General features: G+C 37.3%; 1 protein-coding gene across 4 annotated transcripts in view; it reads right to left on the bottom strand.

Annotated features, from left to right (window-relative positions):
• The window catches only part of DPH6 (diphthamine biosynthesis 6), a 352,580-nt gene that overhangs the window by 64,137 nt on the left and 266,409 nt on the right, over positions 1 to 22,034 (bottom strand). For all 4 annotated transcript variants that reach the window (XM_067558060.1, XM_067558063.1, XM_067558064.1 and 1 more), the window contains one exon: positions 4,812 to 5,217. In XM_067558060.1, the coding sequence (XP_067414161.1) occupies positions 4,812 to 5,217 (406 nt within the window). The remainder of the gene's footprint in view (positions 1 to 4,811; positions 5,218 to 22,034) is intronic.

The following is a 22,034-nucleotide window of genomic DNA, read 5'->3' as shown; positions in this document are numbered from 1 at the left end:
ACTCTCAAAGCTGAAGTGATAGCCACTAGAAAGGCAGTTGGTGATGATAAGATGGTGCATGGACATGCTGACAGTTGTTCAAAGAGAGGCTCCATGAGCTTCAGGAAGACAACGATGAGGTCCCATGAGGGAGCTAGATCCTGAACCAGAAGGCAAGTATGAAGGAAGCCACTAGGGAATTTTGATAATGTTGGACGTTAATGTTGGACGATCAAGCACAATTGTACTGGAGTGTGACATGCCAATGCTGCTGCCAAGTGTACTTTTCATATAATTTAATGTCCAGTTCAGTGCCTGTCTTGACATGTTGGTGCTCGTTTAGACCAGTAGGGGAACCTGGCAAGTGTAGTAGAAAGTGAGAACCTGAGACACGAGGCCTAATATAACAGGACAGGTATAAGGCCTGAGGCCTGAGCTAATGTAGTTGGGCCCTGCTGTTATAAAGCAAAGTTAGCATGAATCCTTCTGTGAACCTGCTGGCAAGTTCACAGAACTGGCAAGAACAGAGCTTGTATTGCAAAAAAAATCACACATTTCTAAGAAGCACTAGGCACAGAACGCTTACACAAGCACATTCCAGAAAGTTGACACCAAAACACCCCAATACCATGGTACAAGTACAAAGATAACAAAGAGACACTAACCCCTCTTAAAGATAAGGCCAGTATGACAGGATGATGAATAGAGATGATTTGATCAAACCAACATGGACAAGGGAAAGGGTGGTAACAAGCCACGTCAGGGGAGCAATACGTAATTTGCTTGTATCAGTGTCTAAAAAGAAGGTCTCAAAGAGAGTGTCTTCGTCCAGCCTAGTGAAGAATGGAAAATCCTACCATTCACTGAGATGGTCCATTGTCACGTACACATGTCCTAGTGTAACTGTAGACATGATCCAGGGATCTAGCACAGTGCTTTGTCGGCAATAAACCTGGCCAGGGCTTCGCTTCTGTATCTGGCTCTGTGTGGATTTATTGGGCAGTTCGATTGAAGTCTGCTGTACTGGCTACCTGGCCAGACCCAGCCCAGCACACAGAGAGAACACACACACACAGGCAGCCAACAGCTGACAACAGCAGGTCTCTCTGAAAGATTGAAGATGGGGAGAACTTATATCCCACTGATGGTGAAGAGGAGTAGACCTCTTTTAGGAGTAGCACCAATGTAAATGGCACTGTAGATACTGGGGACCATACTGGTACTGGCAGGTGCTTTAGCATGAGTGAATGTTCTGAGTCTCTCCTAAGTTTGTCTTCCAGGGTTGGTGTCATGCTGTGAGAGGCAGTCCCAGACCCAGGGTTGGTGTCAACAGGATGTTGTGCACCATAGGGGGCTCCTTCTCCCCAGCCCTTGTGGGGCTGATGGATTTTCTCTTCAAAGCCTGTGTGTTGTCTGTCCTTATGGAAGGCTACCAAGGTCTGTCTGAAGTCTCTGCTTCTCTGCTTGAAACAACCCTACTTTCGGTGCAATGGGCGGTAGTGCCACTTATTTCTCAGTGCCATTTTTACTGCACTGGTCTCAGGTGTAGTCTATCTATCAGATGGGGGGATGATGACTCTGGCTTGTCCACCAGCAGGTCCTTGAATTGTTTCCTCAGGCTCCTTGTCCTTGAATTGTTTCCTCAGGCTCTGATAAGATCTTCATGGACTGTTCTAGAAGATGGAGTTTCAGCATTATGTCTCTCACCTTATTCATTTTAACAGAAAATAATAGGCATGCTAAGCATCTGCTAGGGATGTGTGATTCCCCCAAACCAATTCCCCTTTGAAGGGGATTAGTCCATTGCAGGATGGAAAGGGCTTGAAACCTGCAATTTTCGAGTCTGCCATGTTAAGGAGATCTGCACGGGGAAGCAGGGAGTCCACAGAGGGAGCAGTATACAGGAGGGACTAGTCATTGATGCTTAGTCAAAATGGGTCAATAGGATGACAAAGGTTGAAGATAAATGTAATCAAAGGAGTTCTGAAGAAAATCAGAAGGTTTGCAGGAGGTTTAGCCAAAGTTAAGAACTAGTGGGTTGAACGCTCCCCAGGTCCCACCTCACTGCCACAGTCTTCAAATTGCCATTTATACCCTCACATGAGTGCATTTTGAGGCACAAGGTGAATGTGTGGCCCCAATGGACACTACTCAAGATTTTCCAATCTTGTGAGCACAGAGGCGCATGCACACCTACAATGGGATCCACACTGACACATACTTAAAGAAGAATGTTCTATATTTTGGTCAACCAGGTAAAAGGCAATCTATTCATACAGTAAATTAGCAAGGCACTAATTGTATCTCTTATGTGTTTTAATCTCAAGTGGTGGACTAGCATTTAAATTAAAAAGTCAGCAACACAGAGTCAGCAAAAGGAGCTAGCTTTACTAATTATAAAAAGCCTATAGGTAAGTTTCACCAAATATGGAAGCATAAAAGGCAAAATACTGAACTCTTCTTTGAAAGCTTTTCCAATAAAGCACTTTACTGTTACTCTAGTGACACAAAGCATGGTATGATCCTAATAAAGTATAAACGGAAAGTTTCTAGAACCTAATAACCAGCCAAGCAAAGAAGTGTTCTGTAAAAACCTAATTATTAGTGTATGTCTATCAACAACAAGACTTCAACTAATTTGACAATTAATTTAATAGGATAATCTCAAAAACTAATAATTTAAATTGTCCTTGAATTATAAAATCTAAAAAATATACTGGTTTCTATTAATAAAACATTAGGAAAAGCAATAAAAAGATTTAAAAACAATAGGAAAGAAAAGGATTTCATACTCTTTTTCTTCTTACGTGTTTGAGCCTTTCGTTATGCATTATTATATGTGGAATTATATATGTAAAAAACCTAAATATTGTTTCAAAACTGACAGCTAAAATACCTAGAATCTATATTAATTTATATTTCATGAGCTATATAATAATAGCATGAAGACACTCCAGGGGGTATTTTAGCGGTCCATTAGTATTCTGCGTCCCTTGAGAGGTTGAAGGAACTCCACTGGAGGCCTTATTTCTCACAATGCACCCAGGATGTATTTTAATGGAGCACTTAACCATGCCCCTTGTTGTGCTTTAATGCTATATTAAAGATGCTTTTTCTTATTTTGATCCTGTACTACAACAGAAAGGAAACTGGTTTAAAAATTCTCATATGAGGGGTCTACAGTACACCTTCAGAGTGGTAGCTATTAGGAAAAGTAGCCTCATCAGTAGCCACTTTAATTGGAAACTTTATTTTCCGATACATTGCACAGTGCTTCTTCTCTCCATGTGAACTTTTGGAACAAAAGTGCTAAGCAACCTAGGTGAAGTTTCCTTTTAAATTCTTACTGATCATTTAGTGCTGGCTGTAAATTTAATGCCTACTACATTTTCACAAGAATGCATTTCTTACCGATGATGATAATGATGATGGTCATTAGGGCCTTAGAGAGATTTAAAAGGAACCAAGGATGAAGAATAAATAAAAACCATGATGACTCATTCTACACCCATGCCATTAGTATAACATAAAATACCAAACAGTCAAATTTTCCCTCACCCCATCTAGCTATATTATTTACACATTTTGCTCAATTTTAGACTTAATAAGGCAAATGTACTTTATTCCAAAGTAGTAGTTATATTTCCTGTGAAATATCAGAGAGAGAGAGAGAGAGAGAGCAGGCAAAGGGATAATGTAAATCGCATGCTAGGAACATGTTTTAATCAGGCTTCTTAGCTCTTAAACAAGGCACAGCAGAACAACCACATTCTGTCAGGCTATATGTTCATTCCTTGCTTCCTGAATTAAGCATGCTTATTCTATGCCACATTTTTATCGCTTTCTATTCTTGTATTTTAAATCTATTAAACAATGTCAAGTTGAATTTCCTTCAAAAACCGCTGCAGGTTAAGTACTAAAAAAAGTAGGATCTTTGAGGGCTAACTTTTATGTCAGTTTATTAATATGGATCATTTGTAGGTTTGCAAATATCTTTGTGTGTGTGTGTGTGTGTATGTGCGCGCACGCGAAAGGGATGAATATAGACTACAGGCCTGACCCTATGTCTATTGAAGTCAATGGCTAAACTCGCATTGATTTCAATAACATCAAGATTATATCTTTAACCACTTTGTAGGCCTGTCAAATGAAAGAGGTTTGTGGAGCTGCATGTTGCTATGGTTTTCTATAACTGAACATAGCACAGACCCTAGATATCATGATACGGGTGCTAAATTATAGTTATAATATTATTGTTATTGGTTTGAGCTCTCTTTACTTTGCAAGAGGATTGAAATTCTAGAGAGTTCCAATACTGAAACAAATATTATTCAAATAATATACTAAATTTGCTTGCTCAGCTGTCATTCATTCTTTCAGATGTCACTGATTGAGAAAACAGTCAGTCCATATTTTAAGACACACATTCACTCATCACAATTCTTTACCTTAGAGAAATTGATATTTTTTTCATTGTTTTTATATATTAATCTTTTTTCTGCTCTAAATAATTTTTGCCTGTTGGCATCTGGAAATTACCAGCTATGTTGTTCATGATCAACTATGCTAATGCTCAGTAATTAAACTGTTCAAAGACTTTTAGGCAGAAGATTCACCCTTCTAGAGTCTGAATCATTTTTGTTTTTGTCATCTGTTTGGGCTGCCAGATTTCTTGCCAGGCTAATGTTTTTTTGGCGAAGTGGTAATATGGCTGGTAATCAGAGAAGGAAGATTCATTCCTTCTCTTCATAGGTGCTCTTAATTTGATTTTTCCAGCTAAACTTTAGATATAGGTAAACAAATATTTTCCCTCCTCCCAACAATAGTCTTACCTGCTTGTAGTGTTTCAGCATCAAAACTATTCTTCTTGTAGAAAGTTCTAAAACACAATGGCATTGCACTGCAATCTTCTGAAAGTTTCTCAACAGCTTGTTTAAACACAGCAACCATATCATGAAGAGTCCTATCTAAACTGACTGAAGAAACAGATGGTGAAATGAAGCTTAGGCATATTGAGATAGATGCACTAGATGCAGAACTGGACTCCACAGCTTCACATTCAATTTGGCAGCCCTCTGACAACATCTTCATCACAAAAGTTTTCCTTTCTGGTGGATCATCCACTACAGCAATGACATGCCACTCAATGAGTGCATCTCTGGGTAGGTGGGGTACCACGACCACAGTTAGCATCCCATAGACTGTAGCTAGATCACTGTGCACATCTGCATCTTCTGCCTAAAAATTAAACAAAATACGGACATTAGCAAGCATTGGAAAAACACTAGAAATAGAATATTATATGCCCTCACAGCACCTGCACCATGAGGATTTAGTTTATAAGACTGGCAAAGCTACAAAGAAATAGTAAACATGTTAAACATTAAGGTGAAAGAAATTATTCATATTTCAATATGTAAATTAACACAAATACAGTGTGTATACTATGGGATATTCATATTGTGTTTATATGCATACTTCCGTGTTATTATCAAGGATGCTTTTGTTTCTACTGCAATCATTCTTTCTTACTGATAAAGTCATCTTAAGCAATTATGAGTTTGTTTAACAGCAAATATCTGCTCATCTTCCCAGCCTTAGCTTCCTACTAGGTCTCTGTCATTCAAGGGAGGAGTACTGATCTTAACAAATGTTATGTTCATTCTTATCCGAAAGACAGGAATCAAAGAACAGCAGGCAGAACATATAATGTGACATTTGTCCATTCCAATGTTCTTTGAATGTAAGAAATGTTAACAGTGCTCCTGCAGCCCTGGGAATAGATGAGCACAATGCTTATGTTCCTTGAAATAAATTCGGTTACCAATGACACAGGCTGTTCTGAGAAGCAGCATGGCTTGAACATAGCCTTCTAAAGGATGAGCGCCTCTCCCCAGTGACCAAACTCAGCCTGCACTGCCTGCAGGTCTGAGGCTATTCCAACACCAAAGCCCATTACGTGGCAAGCCAGCTGCTGTGCCTGTGAGCTGTATTTAATAATGGTAAACAAGAACTGGGATAATGTTTAGCCCTGAAAAAATTACCAGTTAAATTTTATTGTACCATGGTAACACCTATAAGAAGGAAATAGAGGGTCCCAGATCACTGCAAGTTCACTAAAGTTTTCTCTAGGAATCAGGGGAAGAATTTGAGAATCTGGAGCCTTTTAAATCTAACAGTTTAGGGTTTCACAGAGAACTTTTGTTCTGAATTCTTACCAATACAGGGATGAGTGGCTGGAGAGATTGCTGTGAGAAGAAACGGGATAGAAGGCACAGGGCAATACCAGAGGGGCACAGTCCCCTCAAGATAGCAGCATAAGGCCCTAAGAATTTAATAACTGAACAGAAACTCAGAATGACATTGTGATGTTGGCCTCCAGGGGAGTCCTGCTGAGATAGCTTAAACAGGGCCAAAGAATGGGGCAGGCAAAGCCCTAAATACTGGTGGTTTTTCTTCCATAAGATATACCACACCAGCAACAAACAGGTTCTGATGATGTCACTGGTCATTCAGATGACAAAACACAGTTCCCTTAAAACTATCCAGCCCTTTGGCTAGCACCCTGGAAGCCAAGTCAAATCTGATGGGGATTACTGAAAATCTTTATCCACCATATGTAAAAAAGTTCTACCAATCCCAAAGGATTAGACACATTACCAAACAGGTCAATGAATAGTTCAGATTTTACCCAAATACATGATTAAAGACACTGTTTATTAACTGAACTAACATTTATTTTTTTAAAAAAGGAAAGAGAGTAATGGTTAAAAGGTCAGTGTATATATACAGATGAAAATAAAGCTCTTAGGTCAGTTTCAAAGTAGAGATGATAACTGCATTGCAACGTTCTTAAATTGCAAAGTCTCTGAAATTACCCAAACAGCTTGGAGGTCATCAGTCCTTGTTTAGAGGTTCTTTGTTAGTAATCCAGTCCAGAGAAATGAAGACTAAATAGTCCCTGTACAGAGTTTGTTCACATTTTCCCATGAGAATTACCAGGGTGATTCCAGCCTGATGCTCAGATCTCAATCTTGTGATCCAAACTTTCCCTGACGAGCTTGGACAGATTTGAGATAAAAAGGGTCAGTCCACTAGAGTCTTTTATAGATCCATGCAGGCTGACGGATATTTTCTTGACACTCCTTAGGTGACAAGCCTGGCTTCCTGCACCTCACTCTGAGTGGAACAATGCAGCCCAATCACTCAACAGCAGTCCCCTTGTTTCCCAGCTGCATTATCATGAGAAGCCGAGCTGCTTTTGACACCTGTAAAGCCTTTCACTCCAGGGACCTGTGACCAGGGAGTTGATTAAAGTGACTCAAAAGTAGCATCTTCAAACAAAGCATAATTTATTCATTCCCCAAAGGTAACAAGTATGTAGAGCAAAGGAGAAAAACAACAAAAGACCTACTATATACATGGTTCTTACATCTTAATCTTTCTGTGCCAGTTTTTGTAAGTACTCCTCAGCCTTGCTAACCCCTATCTCTGGTTGGGAGAAAAAGATGTATTGCTCACAGCATGCTCTCTCTGGTTAGTTGGTCAGCTTTCATTGACACTCGCTGGGCAATCTCTGGCCACTTGTTCAACCCTCCTCCCTTTTCTAGGTCCTGGATCCTGAAATAGTTTAATGTTCCCTTTGATCTCCCTCTTTTCAGCCTTGGAAAAATATCTATGTCACCAGGGTAGTGCCACGGAATCACCACTTCAATGCTGTGAACCTAGCTGTTGTATTGGAGAGTTTGTTGACATGCTCCTTATCTAGGCCATTGTTTTACTTTTCTCGCCTGGTTCCTTTAACACCTTTCAATCTAGCTCCACAGCAAGTTACCCATTATAAACAAGAGACATGCAGCAGATTCATAAAAAATAATACATATATTTCCCAGTTCTCCACACGTGCCCAAGTCCTTTCCTAAATTGGGGCCCAAATAAGGAATACTATCTTATTTATGCATGTGTTCCTCACACATTACAATTGTGAAATTTGTTAAATGAAAATGAATCTGTTTATGGAAGTAAATCTTATTTGATAATATATATCCTCCCGAAGGAATACTGTGTTGAAGGAATAATAAATTACTTTTACTTGTCTTCTGGGTATATGAATTTTTATTTAAACCAGTTTTAGAGTTTCTCTCTGATCAACAGCTTTTTTCAATTATTTTTAAAGAGATCACACATTAAGCACTCTTGATATTAATGACTTATACTTTCTTCTCTTTTGTGTGTATTGGTAATAACTTTTTTTTATATACCAATTTGCTTACACTGCAGCCTATAGTGGTAATTCTGTATATTGCCTGACCTATGAATGGAAAAATAATAACAAGCTAAAACAGTCATTTTACCTGAAGTCGATAAGGCCATAACACTCACCGTGGCCTTCAATTCACATGCTCAATTTTCATCCACTCACTCTCGACTTCAAGAGTAAGGAATAATGACAGGTTAGAGGCACTTTATTTCAAAATTCACTCACAAAGTTATTGACAAGCATTTTTCCACAGAAAAGTCTCTGCTGCTTGACCCTTGTGAGCTGTTTACATGAAAAATGCACTTACTTCTAGATTAACGATAGTGGAGCCTAATTTCATACCAAACATATAGCAATTGCTTTAGCATCTCTGTTTTTGATATGGGACCAGAAATAGGGATAATTTGTCTCAAATTGCAGTCACTTCAGTCATAATAAAATCTCACTGAGTATTGTTTGCTTTCAGTACTTTCATTAGGTAAACTGGGGCTATTATTAAGGTACCAACACGTAAATGTTATATTAGCACTTAACAGTAGCACAGTATTCTCCTCCAGGAGATGAATTCTAACCTTGTCAATATAATTCTGCTATGAGTGCTGTAAAACAGTTTGAAAAGATGAAATACTGGTGCTTTGCACTGGAAAAAATAATCATGTTCATTCAGGCTTAAAGGCCACTTTGTTGGCCCAAGGTGCTGAGATACTGTTTAGAAAATAAGTCTAAAGAAGCTCTCTCAGGTCAAGTCAAGCATTGAGACAAACTTTTCTACTTTCTTGTACTTGTCTTAGGTTGTTAAATCAATTACTTAGTATTTCTGCTTGCCTTCAGCTGCCATTTAGAATATGGGAGGAAATACAAGAAAATTAAGGCCAAGATGAAGTACATTTTCAAACTCAACAAATGATAATCATTCTGAGTGAAAGACATGCACTATGTACCCACTCAGTCTCTTGCATTGTGCAGTACCCCTAACCTTTAACTTAGAATAGCACAAATGATAGAGCTGTTGGGGACTAAAGATCTCTTTAGATTCCATCATCTGTTATTGGCTCCTGAAGAAACTCTTTAAACTATGACGTCTCCCAACTTATTTTCAAGAAAGTGCTCTCATTTTTGTAGAACTGAGATGTTTTATTTGCTTGAAAAAGCGAGCCAAAATTGTTACTTCCAAACGTAATAATAATAATGCCTTAAATAACCGAATACCCTTTTTTTAGTATCTACAGACTACAAAGTATTTCTTATAGTATCAGGAAGTGACAGGAAATACCATATATAAGGAGCCAGAGGAAAAATGACATGCTATTAATTTATTCATAAATGAATTTATGGTTGTGTATGTGGATAATAATTGTCTATGTCATAGGAGTTGGTATCTGGTGATCACAATCAATTATGTGTACACTATAATCCATACTTTGTATGAAAATTAATGTTTTTGCTAAATTGTAGCTACTGAAGGTTATGAATTTGAATTTTAAGTGTCTCAGTTAAAATATAGCCAATTCAGAGTGAAATACATATTATATTTTACTGTAGTATTTGTACCCATGGAATGAATTTAATTGTTTTAAAGATGTTATTTAGGCACCTCCTTTTAAGGGATTATTTAAATACAGCTAAACAAGAAGCATGCAGAATCATGGTCACCATCCATCACTCTACCAGCAAAATTAAATAAGTAATTGAGAGAGTAAAGATATGGAACACAAATGGTGGGAGTCATTGGTGGGAGTCATTGGTGGGAGTCATTGTTGGGATGCCCCCCCCCACAGCAACAGGGATCATAAATCTAGCCTTACTTCCAATTGTGGTGATCCTGGTAGTAAGAAAAATCAAATGAATGCAAAGCTTGCGGTTCTGAAGACCATGGGTACTCCCCGAGGGAGACTACATGAAGCCTGACCACTAGCAAGGCAAGATCAGAGGAGAAAGTTGAGAGTGCCAGTGAGAAGATCTTTGCTTGGTCTCATTTGAGAGTCTTGAGCCTATGTTGGGCCTCACTAGTAACCTACTGAACTCATTGTAAATGAAGGTCTTAATGTCCTAAAACCTTCAAGGAGGGGAGTGTTATGAGAGAAATTGACTTGACATAACCACTGCCATTTTGTGCACTCATCCACTTTAACTGGAAGCAAGAACACCACGTAGTCAGAAATAACTTGAACTTTGCATAATCATACAAAATAGCTGCAGCTGCAGTTTTGCTGATAAGGATGGAGAGTAAAATTGGAAGAATCATGAGAATAAGCAGAAGTGTGGATAGCTGACTTTGGACCTGGGTGTCTATGACCATGAGAGTCTTGCTATTGTTATGACTAGGAATGGTTTGTTGATGCTAGGAAAATTGTTAGTTTGCAAGGGGTTACTATGAGTTACTTGCTTTGTGTTGAGCAACCTATATAAAAAGATTAGTCAATGTGTGTAATTTGAAGAAGTTTGGAGTGGTTTTTCTATGAGCTAGGAGGCTGACATTCAACTCCCCAATGGCTAGGAGGAATGCTGGCCACCAGGAACCTGCTGCTGACCACTTGACACCATCTCAGATTTCTGAATAACTATACCTGGGTTGCTCTAGACTTCTGCTATTTTAGATGTGTGCTTTAGACTAAAAAAAAAAAATAAATAAAAAAGGCTCTTTAAGTGAAAGTACTATAGTTTGTACCAATCATTTATCAGTTAGAGGAGCTGTGTTCCCATCAATTTATTTCCTGAAACCGCCTGGAAAGGGAAACATTAAATTACCATAGTTTCGGGTTCAAAACCCTGGGTAACACTGGGAGCCGGCCCTTTTAGCCTTTATCCATACTGGACACCAGCCTTTATCCATACTGGACATACTGGACACTAACTGCGACAAGCCAGTCAGTCTTACCTTACATTAAACTTATAAGTCCTATTGCTTTCAACCCAACAGTGCCTCCATGACGCTGCGAGGAAGGCAAAATAAACCACTGGACCTTGGACAATTTGATTCAACAGGAAAAATTCCTTCCTGATCCTATGACAGGCAATTGGAAAGATCTAAAAACACTGCTCCTATGTTACAACTAAGGAGAGGAAGAGTGGTGAAGCTATATGGGACAAGATGCACTTAAAAAGCTTGGGAGAGGTCAAATGTGTACGGGGGGTGGGAGTGGGAGCATGGCAGGCATGCAAGAGAAACTCGGCTAACCCAGTCACCCATCCCCAGTCAATGGGAAGGTGGCAGATCTGAGGTAGGACAGGCAGTTCCTGCCCCCCCCCCACCCCACATATGCTCTTTCATCTCCCACCCCTTCTGCCCACCATGTTACATCCTCCACAGTCTGTTCCAGATCCTTTCCTTTTGACTACTGAGAGGGTTGTGGGGAAGATTGTTAGTTTAATTTCATTCTGTTTTCATTCTTCATATATGAAAGCTACATGAATCTCATCACTGATTCCAATGACTGCCTAATGGGGTATTGCATTACTACAAAACCAGAGTGTAAGTTACTGCAATGAACCCACCTATATAAAAACATTGCATTGTAAGTGATGCAAATTAACTTAAGAATGTGACAATGTGTTTAAATTAAAAGAAGTCTCTCTAATCTTTAAAAGTGTTTTTTGCTAAACAACTGAAAAACCCCCTCACTTTCAAATGAAAGATGGAGTTAAAAAACATTCAGATCTGACAACCCTGCTTCAATATGGTATTTTACCTAATGAAAAAATTTAATGAAAAAGGATACAGATTTTACATATTAACATCTATTACATATATTTGCTTGTTTGGGTTTCTTCCTTTTAAATACATTACAAAGATTTCCTTTTGCTGTATGTGTGGAGGTTAAGGTTTTGTGATTTCAGGAGTGAATATGGGATCAGACTACATTTTGAAAGAGAGAGAAATAAATGCACAACTGCTAGCTCAACAAAGAACTGACTTAGAGAACAAAAACTGTAATGTTTCTTTTAGAAATTCAGTTTATGAAAACCTTCTCTGTTATGTATTATTACACCATTACAGTGGCAAGATTAATGTGCCTTTAAATAATACATTTAACATTTCCTTTACACTGTCTGCATAAAACAGATTGTACCAAACTCCAGAGATCTAGTTTAAGCTTTCCTACAGTCTCCTACAACAATAGGTATATGACTTTTATAAGTGGAGATCCCATTAGGAGAACTGCAGAGAAATAAAAAGTCAATTCTTGAGGAAAGTAAGATTGCTGAAAAGAACGTTTACTTCTTTCTAGTATGTCTAACATCTATGGGCCAAATACATCTCTGGTATAACTCCACTGATTTCAGTGGGTAAATCTGGCAGGTCCAGTCTTTCATAGAGATAAAATTAAGTGTGAAGAATCTTTTAATTTCAAAGCTTACTGTTGTGAACATCAAGAAATAATAGAGTCTGGTATTTGAATTCCTTTCCGAAATTACACAGGTTGTTTGTCGTGTACTTAAAAAACAAAGTGTTAACACAATTTAAAGCCAGTATCCAAGATTGGTAGATTAGAATGGATTATTTAAAGCTTTAATATTTATTAGAGAAGCAAAAAGGATTTTGTTCTTTAAGAATCATGTTTCAAAATCTGAAATTTCACACCCTAATTCTGCAATGTGTTGCACAGAGTGGTGTGTACTTTGACTTAAGTGAGGCTCTATGTGGGTCCAGCAGCCCTTTTGAGCAGGGCCAGCTGGAGAATTGGGGCCTTATTTATTTACTGTTATTAAAAGTAACACTTGGTGTTATTGTGATTGATAGAGACTAGACAAAAAGGGCCTCTGTTTTTTCAGTTTGTTTACTCAGTGCATTTGACAGCATATTCTGAATGGCCTGTTTCACTACATGTGCAGTTTATAGACAGTCTCCCCTGATGCTTCTGTGGGTCTTTTCCAAGCAATTTTAAAAATAGGGAAAGTGGTCACAGAGAGACACAAAAATAGACTTGGAAACTTAGGGCCAGATTTTTAAAGGAATTCTGGTGCCTGTCATTGCACTGATTTCAGTATTTCATAATTAGGCTCTTTGCATAATCAGGACATGAAACTCTATGTAGAGCTAGCTTGTGCTGTGAAGTTAACTATCAGGTGTAAGATAGTCAGTTTAACTTTTGCTGATAAGATATTTCTGGGTGTATAAAATGAGTGCAACTCCAATTACACACAAAAGGAAAGTAAGAGAATTGGGCTGTATGAGGGGTATACAACTGGCTAAAGTCAGGGCTTGTCATGAGGACAGATCACCTACACTTTTTCTGTCATCAACCAAGCATGTCAAAAGCAACTCAAAGAGAATTAACTAAAGATGCCCCCTTAGATCCCAACCTGCAAAGACTTATACATGTGTTCAACTACATGCACTGTGAGGAGTTCCAAAATCAATGGGAGTATTCACAGTATATGAAGTTACGCACATGTATAAGTCTTTACAGGATTGGGACCTCAGTGACTAATGTCCTACAAATAATTCTGATCTGAATAATCAGTATTTTATACACTTTTTCTCAGAGGATTTTTTAAAAAGTTAAGCAAATGTAGATGCTCATGATGACTGAAAGCACTCAGACACCAGACTGTTATACTCAAGTATGGTGCAGGTTTTTACACACAACTCTGCTAATGCATTACAGTTGGCTATTCTAGCTGTTAAGATTTCAATGAGCAGATATTGCCAACTGCATTAAATTATTTGATGATTCTGTGATGTGCAGTAGGGCTCATGTTGAAATTTAAGGCATAAATTATACAAAATCTTTCTAGTCTACTTTTAATATAAGGGATACCAAGATTGGTGTGTAGCATCAGATTTCTAGTTCTGGTTCTCTTCTACACTGTTTTATACCTTTGGATTTTTAAATATAATTTATTTGAGAAATTTAAGAGGGTGGATGCTAACTATATTATGTGAACAAATATCTACTGAGAACACAACAGAAACCAGAATCCCCTCTCACTTCCGACAGAACTAGTATTTGAACCTATGTCTCTAGAATGATTAAGCAATTGAAAACTTGAGGAACTTTGGAAAGACTGTATGGAAAGATCACAATACCTGTGTTGTACCAGGCTCCTGCTTTTAGGGCTATCAATCATGCAGCTTTCTTGAACACTAAATTCACATAAATATTTTCATTATGGTAAATTATAAAAAGTAAAAAAGAAAAAGAAAAAAAAGTCACTACCTGCCTATTTCCATAAAAATGTTAAATATTCCTCTGTGTAGATAATCCAAAAGCCACACATTATTTAAGATGAAATTCCCTTTTGCTTAATTTATCAGTTAAGGATCATAATTTTTGTTCTGTCTCATTGTCTAGTGACAAAGGCTCAATAACCCTATAGCCTATGATTTTTCAACTAGCCATTTAATTTTACTCATTTCAATCTCTTTTCAAAACACATTTTATAATCATATGACACAATGAATATAAGCATGAGAGCATGTCAAGATTTTTACATTGCTGGACACCCACCTAGGAGTCAAAGAATAACAAATGGAAAGTATACAAGAAAATTTCTTACACTTTAAGATGGAAATAACTTTAAAAGAGAGTACTGATTATAGCAGAAGAATGGACTACAGATTTCTTGTAGACAACACTTGAATGTTTATTTAAACTAGTGACTTCTGAAGAAATTCACTCTTAAGAGCTCCATAAATTGCACAGAACAGAATCATGTAAAATAGGGAATAACCCACTTCTAAATCAATTGGTTTATCAAAAGATCTAAGAAATAAGAGTTCAATAATTTTGATGAATTTATAGCAGAGTAAGCTAGAGTTTTAAGAGAAGCAAAATCTTAGCTGATTGTTTCTTTTCATTTAGTACCGTATCTCTATGAATGAATCTGTTCTTCCACAACACAAATGAAGAAATAATAGTTACTGATACTATGCAAATGAAGAATCCTTTGAAAAGCACTGAAAATGTAGAGGGGGCTTCATGTACTACCCACTGCTTATTCTACCTTTCCACCAGAGCCTATGTATCTGAACTCTAAAAACCCATAATGGAAAAGCAACCATCTTACTCATTATGGCCTTTAATCTCCCTTGCTGATAGTTTTAAATTTTTAAACAGCTCTATGTCATGCTTTCTTTTGTGTTCTCATAGCTACGGAAATAATTTTGGAAGCAAAATATCTAAACAGTAAGCATAATAAAAATGAAACAGGTTAAACCTTATTAGCAGCAGGAAGCAGATGCAGCAAAACTCTGCCAGTTCCCCTACATTTCCTCCCCAGCAGGGACTTTCTATCAAGCTGTGAATTAGTTCTATAGTATAATGCAGGCTGCTGTTACAGCAATTGCACCTTTTTATACCTCAGTATCGTACTAAGAATTCACTTTGATTTCTGATTTCTTTCTTTGTAATAATAATGTTTAAAGCAGTTCCTGCAGAGCTAAATGTAAAGTCAAGCACTATATGCCAGATGATCAGAAGGGTATGAAAATGTGAAATTGATAAGAAAATAATTATCTATTGAAAAGCTATTTTCTTTGCTTTAAAAATATTAACTTCTCTCTTGCCAAACTGAAGGTTCCTGAGCCAAGATAAAACCAGTTAATGATTAAAGTTAAGGTTCCTTGAAATACCTCTCAAACATACATCATTCAATATATCAGTTACAATGTGGAAAAAAGATATCTATTCAAGGAACAAAGTCATAAATTGATAGCAATATAAACTGAAAGCAAATGAAGTCTGCCACATGAAACATGATCACAGACTGTCATTCTGAGGGTTTTATTCTTCATGTGTAGTGTCAAAAATAAGCACTTTTGGAAAGAGAGTTGATCTGAATGAAGGATGTTAAAGGTGGAAATGTTCTACCTGATGAAAAGCAGTAGAGGAAGTATATTCAAATAGGGACAAGAGAAAATTTAATGGCCAAATTCTCTTTCATGGCCATTAAAAATGGCTTACTTTAAGATTCACAATGGAAATGTCAGATATTGGTATAAGTTGTCTTTGCAAGTCTGCTTTGCATCTGAAGTATTGAATTCACTTGAGCTGTGGAGTTTATTTTCAAAAACAAAACCTTAATTACGACTCCATATTTCCTCCAGAATACATTATATACCACCCACTTAGTCTGTGAACATGTCAACACTAAGTATTTGTTAATGTTGCTGAGGCTGTATATAATAATATACAGAAAGGTCAGTTATAGGGATAGGGAACAAATTTCACTAGTCCTGCATGGACCACACTAGCTTCTTATTGATTTCCAGGTGCAACTCAAACTGTTGGTATTGTCATTAAAGTCCTACATAGTTTGGACCCTAGCTTCTGAAAGACCAGAAGGCAGTGCTCAAGGCAGTGCCATAGCTGTTCAGACCAGATGATAACAATTCCTATATTTGGGCACCTAAAGAGGTTGAGGCAGGATATTTTCGGTACAGGACCCTTTACTCTGGAACTCACTTCAGATATTGATCCAATAGAGTCTGGATTTGTTAATACACACATATTTCTTAACATTTGTTATACTAAGATATTTTTAAAAATACATGAGTAAACACAATATCAGTACATTGAGAGAAATATACACGCACTACATGTGTAGCTATATTGGATATGGACATCTATATTTATACAATTACATACACAAATGTGCTCAGAAACGATTAAAGGCAAATGTTAAAAGCTGATAAAAAATATTACCAAAACTACAGATCAAGCAAGAATTGAGAAATGCTGTCAATTAGTATTTTTGTCAGTAAACAGTTAATATTGTTTTCTTTCATTTTCTAAAGTATGTGGCTTTAGATTTTTTTAATTTGAGATATATGGTTTATCTCGATGCACAAATGTCTGCTGTAGTCAGTCACAAAAGATTACCTAAATGTTTCCACAAAGATTTTTACAGATGCGAGACCTACACAAAAACACCTACAGAATATTTATCATTAATATATGTCCAAAACAAAACAACGAAGGTTCAAGTTTGTTTCCAGCTTTGTTTGAAAAATTACAACTAGAAGATTGACAGGGAGTTACAAGAATGTACCATACTAGCTGAAAGCATTTATTCTGCTTCATGGATGAAGAAGAACAGAGAGGAAGTTAAAGTAATTATTCACTGCTGAGCTGGCATACATGTTACTGGGTCAACAGTTAGCACTGTGATGTGCAGAAGTTTAAAGTGGCATCAAAATAACATTAGTTCACATTTATGTCACTATGAGTACTAGTTTGAAAGCAGAGCAGAGAAAAGGACAAAGATTTTTTTTGTTTTGATGTTTATGAGTAAGTAAATTGATGAAGATATGGAGTTATATTTTCGAGCCCATATGATAAGATTGCAGGAAAAGGAATGGAATGAAATTGTATATTATGGCCAGCATAGAGGAGCCTCAGATTATGATAATAGGGTACTGGAGTACAGTAGTATACCCTAGATTGTACTATAAATTAGGTTGGGAGATTTCCCTGAGGAGAAGGTACTTTCCCGGGAGCCTTTCCATTGGTTTCCTCTTTTAGGTTCTGACTCAGTGGCAGAATAATAGGATTATGTAGCAACTTTCCATTCCAGTAGAGATGAGAGATCCTTGAGGGCTGGACTGTTTTGGGTTGTGGGCTCTGACTAGGGTTTGATGGGAGAGAGTATAAGTTTGTATTTTCCTATTTCATTGTGGTATTTTTTTCAGGCAATTTATTGTCCATACACAGTAGATGAGCTTTGATTTCTGCCCTGGAAGATGCTACTTGCTTATTCTACTGCAACTCATCAATGTCTACTGAGCAGTGGCTGTAAGGGTGCTGCCCATATATCTGGGATGTGAGGCCCACTATGGGAGTTGACTGGTTCCTGAGACTTCAGTTCTTGGGTCTTTGTTGAGGTGAGTATGAGAGGATCTGATAGGAAGAGACCATTTTCTAGATGTCAACCAGGTATTTAGCATTTGATAGCAGACTCCCTGGTCTTGCTAGAAAAGTCCTCTCTGGAGCACTCTCAATGTTGGCTGAAAGGGATTCTATTATGCAGTTCATGCTATTAAATGCAAGATCATTGGTTAATAAAAATCCACTTGTTTGTGGAGTTTGCAACCTGGTTGTCCTTTTGGATCCGTGGTTATACCTGGATTTCCAGACATCAACATTAACACTGAAGACAGACTGTTTTCACTGACAAATCTTAGGCTCTGGAATTCATTTTCCTGTTGATCTGACAAAGTCCTACCCTTCTAAACTGTAGTACAATAGCAATGATAAAATAGATTCCTAAGGCTTCTATAGAAGAGCGCTTTTTTGGCCCCCATATCACCACCAAATGAAACCTACTGTACCTTAAATGATGGCATAGAACCACTTACAGTTTGATTACTAGTGTCTTATGATTAAGGGTATCAAAAGCTGCAAATATATCAGATATCAGTAAAGAACACTGTTTTTCATTTTTCAATTGAAGAGTGCTCATTGCACAAACTAATGCTAATGATACACTCTGTTAGGACAAGTTTCTGGATTGTAGGTAATGAAGAACTCTCTTCCAAGCAGAGATCCCTGAAGTCGACTATCCAACTACTTTCTTGATGATCTTTCCTCTAACAGGGAGGTTTGAAATGATGTATGACTGTGTGTAATTAGGTCTCTAATTTCATGAGGTCATTTTTCAAGCAAAAGTTGCACTTCAGAACTTTTTAAACAGACCAGCATTCTGCCATCCTTAAGAAGATGCAGACAACAGGGCCCAGCTAATGAGACAAAGTTGCTAATGGCACCCACAAGACATGACAAGTAAGGAATCTGACCAGAGGTCGTCACAGGGTAAGATATTCTCTCTCCCATCCAGGACAATGGATGCATTCATGCCCCCTTGCTTAGTGCAAAAGTGACAGGCTTAAAACACATCTAATTTCCTCTGCAAAGAAGATGGAAAATCACTCGTAGCACTCAGATAAAGAGGCTGTTCCAGGGGAAAAACAGTCAGTCTTGATGAACCAGGCTGTTTACCACTCTGAACAACTTGATGAGCGACTCTTCACTATGTAAAGTTCCAGAGGGGTAGCCATGTTAGTCTGTAAACAGCAAAAACAACGAGAATCCTGTAGCACTTTAAAGACTAAAAAATTTCTGCAGGGATTATTTTCTTTACCGAACACCACTGGCCATCACCTACAGCCCCCAGCTAAAATCTCTCCAACACATCATTAAGGATCTACAACCTATATTAAGAGATGATCCCTCAATCGCTCAAGCTATGGGAGGCAGACCTATTCTTGCTTACAGACAGCCCCCCAACCTGAAGCATATACTCACCAGCAACCATACACCATACAACAAGAACACTAACCCAGGAACCTATCCCTGCAACAAATCCCATTGCCAACTCTTTCCGCACATCGACTCTAGTGACACCATCACAGGTCCTAACCACATCAGCCACACCATAAGGAGCTCATTCACCTGCACATCTACTAATGTAATATATGCCATCGTGTGCCAGCAATGCCCCTCTGCCATGTACATTGGCCAAACCAGACGGTCACTACTCAAAAGAATAAATGGACACAAATCAGACATAAAAAAAGGTAACATCCATAAACCAGTAGGAGAGCACTTCAATCTCCCAGGAAACTCTGTAGCTGACTTGAAAGTTGCCAAACTTCTACAAAAAAACTTCAAAACCAGACTTCAGCAAGAAATTGCAGAGCTGGGACTCATATGCAAACTTGACACAATCAGACTGGGTCTGAATAGGGACTTGGAATGGTTATCTCATTACAAGCAGTAATTGTTACTGTTCACACATTCTCACCTTCTAATCAATGGTTGTGAACAGGCCTCATCTACTCTAACTGAATGGACTTTGTTAACATTTACCCTCCTCATTGTTATTTCTTACCCTTGGAAGTATATATATACCTCCTATCTGTGATTACCATTTCATGCATCTGACAAAGTGGGTTGCAGCCCATGAAAGCTTATGCCTGCAGAAATTTGTTAAGTCTTTAAAGTGCTACAAGACTCTCGTTGTCTTCACTGTTTCTAACTCAAACACAAAATTCTTTGCATCTATTCTACATAAATAATAAAGAATAGGGGCAGATCCTTACCTAGTGCAATCAGCATAATCTATTGACTACAACAGAACTATGCTGATTTACATCCACTGTGGTCTGGCTTTACATATTCCCATGAAGTACGTACGTACACACACACACACGCACAACAATAACTATTTTACATTTATGTTCCAGAATGAATAAAATGTATTTTAAAAATAATTTTCATCCATGCTTATTAGAACATGAAGTACCCTGTAATGGCTTTTTGTTCCATACACATACATTTAATTTGTAATAAAGGTTTGAGTTAAGACCACACAAACTGTTTCATTGTTCTCTTTGTTAATTATATTCTGTTTTTATGCATCAGTCTACATAGATTTCACTATTTTTACAAACAGAATATTATAATATTCCTTCTTAAAAAATTAAAAAATTAGTGATAATCCTTTCACTACCCACTGTGGGCAAGTGTCAAATGCCAGAATATTTCCAAGGTCCTCCAGAGTTCCATAATCTGCATCTGACCTGTGTTAAATATTCTCATTACAATTACTTCAAATGAATACAAAAGCTTTGTTTAATCCTAACCTTGGGGAAATGAAATACACTAGGCACAAGATGAAAGACCCACTGCTACTGTGCTGTTTGAATGCACTGCATGTTCTTAACATGGGTTGTAAAAAAAAAAAGACCTGTTTTAATATCTCAAATCATGGAACATTCAAAATATCATCTAGCTGCAAAATAAATATCGTAAACCTGATATGAGAGAAGGATGCAAAAACGCATTTTTGTACTATTGAATTTTTGATACTGGTTTATGGCAATATTTTTCAAAATTGTTAGTTTTATTTTGATTACACGACAAATTATATTAATTAAAATCTAGGAGGTCTTTTCAGCAATGTAAATAAATGAAGCAGAGCTTAAGCTACCTGTCATTTTACACCTTTATAATGTTTATTAACTTCTATTTCTTACATTTCCATTATTTTCTTTGTAATTACCAGGTGAAGAAGGGGGTGAGTTTAACTAGCATTTCCTTTACAATGGCCTGTAGGTCAAAGTATATGGCATAATATTCAAGTAATGTTTTATATAACTTATAAATATTAATATAAAATATAAATAAGTACATGCACTAAAATATATATATATATATGCAGAAACATGTTCCTGGGATATAATATTTTTATAGCATATGCTTTGGGTAGCAAAAGAGTACATATTCATCCACACAGACATAGAATCTGACAGTGGAGCCCACTTTTCTTCAAAAGTTTCCAAAAGTTTTATGTTTTTAAGATAAAAGGTAATTTGCTCCATGGATAAAGAGGATCTTAAACCTCTGAACAATCCTTTTTAGCAGGAGCAGTCCCTGCTGTTCACTCTTTGAATATAACTCCTTTCTGTTCTTAACAGGATGAATAGCTTTGGTTATTTACAAACTGTATTCAAATTAGTGACTGTCATATACTAAAACGCAAAGGGCCAGATTTACAAAGGAATTTAGAGAGCCTAACAATGCAAACAGGAATTTTCAAAAAGCCCCTAAGCAGGTTTGGTGCCTAAATATCATGGAAGCAATGGGATTAGGCTACTAACCTTCTTAAGTGCTTTTGAAAATCCTACTAGATACCTATTTGCATCTTTAGGTGCCTAAATACTTTGTAAATCTGGCTCCATGACCAAAAGGTTCAAATTTGGACATTTAAAGTTAGGGTCCTAAATCCATATTTAGGCATCTAAATAAAAGTGGCTTGATTTTCATAAATCCTGCAGCACACTTTGAATTCA

This window comes from Emydura macquarii, unplaced genomic scaffold, assembly GCF_026122565.2.
Source record: "Emydura macquarii macquarii isolate MOO-44397 ecotype Brisbane River unplaced genomic scaffold, CSIRO-AGI_Emac_v2 contig_1876, whole genome shotgun sequence".
Lineage (NCBI taxonomy): Eukaryota > Metazoa > Chordata > Testudines > Chelidae > Emydura > Emydura macquarii.
Note: the sequence above shows the minus strand (reverse complement) of the source record. Positions and strands in the feature narration are given on the sequence as shown.